The sequence below is a fragment of the Eucalyptus grandis genome, chromosome 8 (genome assembly GCF_016545825.1).
Source record: "Eucalyptus grandis isolate ANBG69807.140 chromosome 8, ASM1654582v1, whole genome shotgun sequence".
In the NCBI taxonomy this organism is placed as follows: domain Eukaryota; kingdom Viridiplantae; phylum Streptophyta; class Magnoliopsida; order Myrtales; family Myrtaceae; genus Eucalyptus; species Eucalyptus grandis.
The window spans coordinates 52071579-52079541 of NC_052619.1; the positions used below are offsets into that span (position 1 = coordinate 52071579).

At 41.3% G+C, this 7963-nt stretch overlaps 1 protein-coding gene across 2 annotated transcripts; it reads left to right on the top strand.

Annotated features, from left to right (window-relative positions):
* The first annotated feature begins 811 nt into the window (after nucleotides 1-811).
* Nucleotides 812-5533, top strand: LOC104414936 (putative E3 ubiquitin-protein ligase RF298). Of its 2 annotated transcripts, XM_010026153.3 has the most exons (4): nucleotides 812-971; nucleotides 1330-1372; nucleotides 1634-3791; nucleotides 4897-5533. In XM_010026153.3, exons 3-4 carry the CDS (start codon nucleotides 1641-1643, stop codon nucleotides 5434-5436), a joined length of 2691 nt encoding a protein of 896 aa, XP_010024455.2. In that variant the 5' UTR covers nucleotides 812-971; nucleotides 1330-1372; nucleotides 1634-1640; the 3' UTR covers nucleotides 5437-5533. The 2 variants fall into 2 exon arrangements, with proteins under 2 accessions (XP_010024455.2, XP_010024456.2); XM_010026154.3 differs by lacking the exon at nucleotides 1330-1372 and having other exon boundaries at nucleotides 823-971.
* Nucleotides 5534-7963: the final 2430 nt, after the last annotated feature.

Below are 7963 nucleotides of genomic sequence, written 5' to 3' on the forward strand. Positions count from 1 at the left end.
TAATAAAACCCTGGTCATAATCGTCTTTGTTGTCACTCTAATAAGACTTAGCAAGTAGTCGCCGATTGAAATCACCTTACACTTTGATCCAATTGCCTTTGAATTTACCAACACATTTTCTCTTTTATCAATGCAAGACCTCTTACAGCGTCGAGTAGCTTCCTCCATGTTTACCTGCTCGCCATCTCATTGCTTGCAAATGTGTGACGGTGTCATAATAAACCCAGACCACCGGTCCATCCGTCGGCATCTCATCTCTCTTGAGTCCGATCCATTGATATTTAAACCCCGAATACTTTTAATTTTATCTGAATTTTCATTGAAAAAACAAACACACACACAACTTCCCTTAAAACCCTAGGAAGCCAACTGCACCTTGCCTAGTAGCCACCAACCATGGTGCTGATCTAATCTCCCACTAGGTTTGGTTGGTCTCATTGACAAGGTAAAACAATTAAAATAGGATAGCCCCCAAACACACACACTTACCCAAACAATTTTTGGGTAAAATAGAGAGAGAAAAAGACAAGAAAGGGACCTACCGGCGCATAAGGACCTACCGGCGCATGGCTGAGTTGGTGAAAGTGTTCCCTCCCTCTAACGCTGGAGGTCGAGAGTTCAACTCTTCCTAGCTCGGTATGTGGATGCTCGGGTGTAAGCCTTACGGAGTGATGAAGCGGATCCTCGGTCACAAAAAAAAAAAAAAAAAAAAAAAAAAAAGGGCAAACCATAAAAAATTTGCCACGCCCACATGTTTTGGGAAGAGGCGGTGGTGACCAAGAGGTTCCCTGGCGTTGCTGACTATAAATAAGAGTACCGGAATTGCAACAGAGAGAAGCCCAAAAACCAAAGAAGGCAGAGAAGACCGAGATACATAATATTTTTACTCTGTTTTCTCTCCCCATTTCTTCCCCCTTGAGATTTTGCTCATATGTCGCGCGTCACTCCCCCTTGAACTCTAGCTATAATCGGTACGTCGTCTCCGATCGTTCCCGCACACTGGGTTTTTTCCTCTCCCCCGCAAAAATCGCTTTTTTTTTTTTTTTTCCCTCACTCCTTTGGGGATCTTTCGGATGGGTGGTGGTGGTGGTGGGTTCTTGATGTCGTTCCGTTTCTGGGTTCGTTTCTTGATCTGTCGCTCGATTCTGGGTCTCGATTGGGGCGGTCGAATCCTATAGGACGGCGTAGAATTTGCCCCGGATGCCAAGTGGGTATTTGGCAGGAGCATTGATCGTTGAGATGCTGTTGCGTGGGTTTCGTTTTCTTTTTTTTTTTTTTCTCTTATTGTTTTCATGTGGTTTTGATCGGCGATTTCGATTGTTAATGCAGGGAGTTTTTGTTCGCCCATTCTCTCAGTTGAATCAGTAATAAGGTATCGCTATGAATTCCTTTGTCAAATTGATAAGCTCTCGTTACCAGCCCGCGGGTAGTTGATTCAATGTCAGCCTTGATAGTGCTGTTATGAGCTTCTTCGATTATTTAGACGGCTGCGCCATTGTCGTTTTCGTTTGATTTTTATGGTAATCATTGAAGGGCTCGAGTAATACAAATTGGTGTTGATGGAGGATTGGCAAAATGGTATAAATGTGATTAAATGTGATTTAGTCTTTTGAGAGGAACTGTTTTTGTGCAGCTCGATAATGGCGTCGGTGACTTCGGCTAAGAGTTGCAATAGTACTAGCAGTAGCTGCTGCCAGGTGTCGCCTTCGGCATTGGTCCAAGAAAAAGCGAGTCGGAACAAGAGAAAGTTCAGGGCTGATCCGCCGTTGAGTGATGCAAGCAAGCCTTTGTCCTTGCCTCAAATTGATTGTGTGAGTTATGAGTTCTCTGCTGAGAAGTTTGAGACCATGACAGGACAAGGACAGGCTGCTCCTTGCGGTGCATGTAATCACAAGGATCATCTCAACGGGTTGAAACTTGACCTTGAATTGTCCAGTGCTGCAGTTATGTCTGAGGTTGGGCCCAGCCGAAATAAGGAAGAAGTAGAAGCAGACGAGTTGCCGGAGGCTGATTGGAGTGATCTTACAGAAACCCAGTTAGAGGAACTTGTGTTGAGCAATCTTGACACAATATTTAAGAGTGCAATTAAGAAAATTGCGGCTTGTGGCTACACTGAGGAAGTTGCTACAAATGCTGTATTGCGGTCTGGCCTTTGCTATGGCTGCAAGGATATTGTGTCGAATATCGTGGATAACACTTTGCAATACCTGACAAAAGGCATGGAGAGTGATCCTGGAAGGGAACAATACTTTACAGACCTAAAGCAGCTGGAGATGTATGTTTTAGCTGAACTTGTTTGCGTTCTTCGAGAAGTAAGGTTTTTCTCCAGTACTGGGGATGCAATGTGGTGCCTACTGATATGCGACATGAATGTGTCACATGCTTGTGCTATGGATGCTGATCCCTTGAATGGTTTTGGTGGTGATGGAGGTTCGGCTGTGAGCTCCTCTATCTCCACTGAAAGCCGGCATAGGACAGACGTGAAAAGTTCAGAATTGACGTTGTCAAATCCTTGTAACACAATCCCTGCTGCTCCTTGCGTCCATAATTGTCAATCAAATGAACCTACTGTTGGAGTACATCAAAATTTATCCCAGCCAGAAAGTTCGCCAGTACAAAATATATCAGGAGAAACTGTGACCAGTTCACTTGTGACTGTCAACAAATCTTCGGATTTTGCAGCCACATCTCTTGCCCCTGCTTTGGAAGAAAAATTTGGTAGCAAAAAGGCTCATGGCGGCAGCAAGAGAGACTATGCGCTTCGTCAAAAGTCGCTACATCTAGAGAAACACTACCGAACGTATGGTTCTAAAGGGTCCTCAAGGGCTGCGAAGCTTGGCGGTTTGGGTGGACTGATGTACGATAAGAAACTTAAAGCCATGTCGGACTCAACTGCTAAGAGTGCTTCCTTGAAAACAAATAAGGCAGCTGTAATTAATGCAGCTCAAGGAAATGGTCATGCCAGTCTTTCGAACGGTTCAGAATTACCTTCTTCTGCAGTATTCAATTTGGAAAATATATCCACCGCCCCGGAAGTTTCTCGTACTAAAATCCCGTTAAATTCACCTGTTGTCGGTGGCCCATCTGTGGCATCTGCACTGGCAAACCCGCCTCCATTTTCGGCTGCCAATCCTGATCTTTCTCTCTCACTTACTACAAAAAGCGACCCAGTCCCTGTCTCCACAAGTTGTAATGCCGAGAGATCCGATTTCAATTATGCTGGAATACCCTATGACAGGACCTCTGGCCAATGGATACCTCGGGATAAGAAAGAAGAGTTGATCTTGAAGCTTGGTCCAAAATTACAAGATTTGCAAAATCAGTTGCAGGAATGGACCGAATGGGCCAATCAAAAGGTTATGCAGGCTGCACGTAGGCTGAGCAAGGATAAGGCAGAGCTCAAGGCACTGAAGCAAGAGAAAGAAGAAGTTGAGCGGCTGAAGAAAGAGAAGCAGGCTTTGGAGGAGAATACCATGAAAAAGCTCTCTGAAATGGAGAATGCACTGTGCAAGGCTAGTGGCCAAGTGGAGCGAGCAAATTCTGCTGTCCGGAGGCTTGAGGTGGAGAATGCTGCTTTAAGGCAAGAGATGGAGACTGCCAAGTTAAGAGCTGTCGAATCAGCTGCAAGCTGTCTGGAGGTATTGAAGAGGGAGAAGAAGACGCAAATGAAGATGCAGTCCTGGGAGAAGCAGAAAGCCATGTTACATGAGGAGCTAGTGAATGATAAACACAGGTTTGCACAGCTTATACAGGATGTAGATCAGGCTAAAGATGTCCATAATCAGCGTGAGGTAAGATTTCAACTGTGACTTGACTCTAGAATCTTACGAGAAATTTGAGGCATCATTGTTATGATTGGATATGGTTTGTGTAAATTTCATTTCATTTAGGCTATTGGGCTATGACAGATTGATGTCACAAGCCTACTTTGGTCTCTCTGGCTCGACCTGAGTGACCACAGAAGTCTGACTCCCTTTTATTTTGGGGGTGGGTTCGGAAAAGAGTCTCATGCCAGATTATATTGTTGTCCTTTTATAAATTAATACCCTCCTTGTTTGCCTGTTTGCTTTGCCATATTATGTTTAACTTAGAATATCTAATATGCCTTTTGCATTCTATGGGCAATGTCCTAGCTAGTTAAGGTAATTTCATGAGACGGTTGAATGATTCTGATGATGCTATCACAAATTTTTGTATGAGATGAATCCATTTCAATTATTCCAACAGACAGTCTCAATGGAGAAGAATTATACATCACCATGCTCATGTTATAAGCTTTACGTTTTAATTTAGGTATGTTCTTACATGCATGACACATGAAATGGGTTTTGTGCAGTACATGTGTCGTCAGGAAAAAGGGTCTGGGTAATGATCCTCTCCAGCAGAGAATTGACCATCGATACTCTTAAAACAGTAGATTTTTTTTTGATTTTTTATATTCACAATTCTATCCTTTTAATTCTTAATATTTCTCTCTTAGGTAAAGGTTGGTTGAGGCACTGATAGATCACTTGGTTTTTGAGAGCACTTTCTTTCCACCTACATATTCTTTATTGCAGCTTATTCCTCTTTATTGGGTTAAAGTAACTGGAGAATGTTTGCTGTTGTGCAAGCAAATAGATGTGTGCAACCATTCAGGATATAGTATTAAGTTGGGTTATGGGATTGTGGCTAGATGTGTCAAGAGCCTTAGAACATACTGCTAAATAGTAAAACCAAAAGAGAAGAAAGTCAATATATGGAAGAAGCAGTTAATCTCTGTAATTTTAAGGTCCTGCGTCTTAAAAAATTCGCCATGGTTGACTCCATGATGACAAACATTTCTGATCTCTGTTTATTTTACATAACATTGCTATGGAATAATCCAGCCTTTATAGGAGATTGTAAATGTCACAGGCTAGGTTGAAACAGGAAGAGAAGGCAAAGGAAGATTCACTGGTGCAGGTCATTTCGTCGAGAAAAGAGACGGAACAGATAGAGGCTTCCGCAAAATCCAAGGAACAGCTCACTAAAACGGATGCAGAAAACACGTCACAGAAGAATAAAGAGGATATCCAGAGGCTTGAAAAGGAAATCTCTCAGTTGAGGCTGAAGGTAGATTCTTCCAAAATCGCTGCTCTTTGGAGGGGGATTGATGGAAGTTATGCCAGCAGGCTTACAGACCCAGGAAGGGGCTCTCATAACTTGTCTCAAGACCGTCTTATGCCGGAGGTTGTGGTCTTCCAAGAGTACTTGGGTTTTGGTGTACGGCGTGAGAGAGAGTGCGTGATGTGTCTCTCGGAAGAGATGTCTGTGGTGTTCCTTCCCTGTGCCCATCAAGTGGTGTGCTCGAATTGCAATGAGCTCCACGAGAGGCAAGGGATGAAGGATTGCCCTTCTTGTAGGAGCCCCATCCAGCAAAGGATCTTTGTGCGTTTTCCTCCTGCTCGCTCTTAATATATTTTCCTAAAAGCGAGCGAGACTCAGTCTCCTGAATAATGGGTTGACGGACTCCTCTGAAATGAATAAGTGAATTGAATTTTACTCCTCCAAAGAGTTTCAAGTGATAGAGCTATATTTGCTTTCTGCTGTCAAGGTTGATGAGTAATGCATGAAATTGAGTCGGACGCATAGGGATATGAATATGAGCGGTCGGCCTTTTTCCTTAAGCGAAGTACCGGGTTCTTCTTATGATTTTCTGGAAAACAAACGCTAATAAGAGTAGTTCATACGTAAGTTAACCATTTAGAGGACTTGATTTTGGAACATTTTTGTCTCCCTAGGATCCTGGCATCTGGCTTTTGATCTCTATGCGGAAGAAATCAGATTTTCATTAGCAAACCTCCATTGGCCTCCTTACTACTTGCTTTTCCTCAGGCAACTTCCATTAGCTTTCTTGTAGGTGTACTGAACTTTCCCTGGTTTCATGCGCGCTCTCATTGATAATTCATTTGGACCCGCTGTCGGTCTTTTCTGATCATCGTGATTATGGTTGGGTTCTGCTGCAACAAAAGAGCTGAATAAGGCTGGAAATTTTTCCTCTTATCATGTCTGTGTCATTTAGGAGCAAATTGTTAAGGGCAAGTCTTCTACAAATAAGCATAAGCCGCACAGTGATTAAGACCTTATAAGCTACGAGCCAGATGGTAATCGACACCGAGGACTCTTTGTTGGTTTTTGGCCTTTTCTTTTTCTTTGTGTAGTTGAATCCGCAGTTAGAATATTCTTTTGGGGCATTACTTGTGCTTGTAGTTGCATTGCAGCATTGATTCTCTTCGAAGTTTCGAGGGGCTGGTGGTAAGTTTTGAATCTTAGCGAGAAGAGGAGGAAAGAGAGAGGATTTTGTTTGCAACATGATGAGTTGCCAACGACAATTCCTCCTCAAGAGATGGCTTCTGCCACCGAACCTTTTGTAACCAATAATGTTGTTGAACTCGTGAAAGTTGTGGGGATCATTGTCGGCGCTGAGTTAATTGGAAAATTTTGGGCAATTCCTGCACCTATAAAAGCAGGCCAACTCTTGTATCCTTTGGAATTCGTGTTTACTTGTTGATGGGTTCACTAGTACTAATGCCATAATTTGGCAGCCATGCCCATCTTGACAATTTGTTGCAAAATTTGTTAAAATTAGTGTTCTTTTAAAAAAAAAATACCAATAAGTGATATTGATTATTGCCGTCATAATAAAAATATGTTGAAAATTTTCTATAATATAGGTTTACATTAATTAATTGATTTTCTATTTTAAATAATTGGATTAGTGATATTCCAATATTTGTTAAACCTTATGTTATCTGATTAAATTGAGTATTGGTATCTATTGATAATGAGCTAGTTGAGCGGCAAAGTGTAGGCAACTATGTTTAACTAAAACCCGTAATGAGAAGAGCTCGGTTTGGGAAGAGCCCAGTTGGAAAGAGTTTGATTATATTTTTGGAATTTGGCATTTCGATAGATGTTGATTATGATTTTGTGACCAGGAGAAGGTCCATCTCTAGTCTATAAAAGGGTTGTTTATACCTATTAGTTGTTTCAATCCCATTGAAAATTGCTATACTGAAATTTGGCATTCCGATAGATCACTGGTATTTTTCATCAAGTGAAGCATGGCTTAAACATGTATACTTTAATTCTGTTGTATTTATTAATCTAAAGTGTTTTACAATTATATATGGATTCAATTATTCCTAATTGATTAATTGTTTATGTGAATAATTTTCTACATGTGGTATCAAAGCAAATCATATATGCTTGAAGAACCCAATTTTATTTTTTAATGGAAAAATTCGAAATCTTCCTCTTTGAGCCGAATATGAGCATTATTTTTTGTGTGTGGATTTTTTGCTTGATTGATCCTAAAACCATAGGGCCTTTTTTCTACATGTCAAGATCTTTCCAACCATATATAATTTGCTTAATTTTCGTTGAGAATTAAGAGAGAACTTTAAATTTGTAATTCTAGGGTTGGTAAATAGAAAAAGTTCTAGAATTTTAAGTTCTTTGTTATCAACGGTTGGTTTAGAAATTACTGTAGCATTGTTTGTTCCCCTTTGGACGAGCGGTTAAGGTTTTTGCCTTCTCTTCCTCCCACCTCATGCTTCGGTGTGATTGTGCATATGGGGTTTTTGTGCGTTCGCATTAGGTTCTTGCGCCTCTTTCCTTTTCCTTGATTGCCGTTTTGGCGTTTTACTCAATGGATCAAGATCACGCGTCAATTGATTCACATATGCAATGGGAGATGCTTATGGGGTGCTTTTCAAGGCTTTTGCTGTTATAGAGTTGAGATTTGTGCCCTATTTTTCGTTGATTCTGGTTATTTCTATATTAAGTAGTTAGTGAGTCACTGAAGCTTTGGGGCTTTGGCGCCCACTTGTAGAATTGAGTCCATCTTGTTTCGATGCATAATGGAGGAGGCCCTGTAGGATGAATTGCGGACTTGTGAAGTTCGTATATATATATTTTTTTAATTCAAGATTGGATTTTG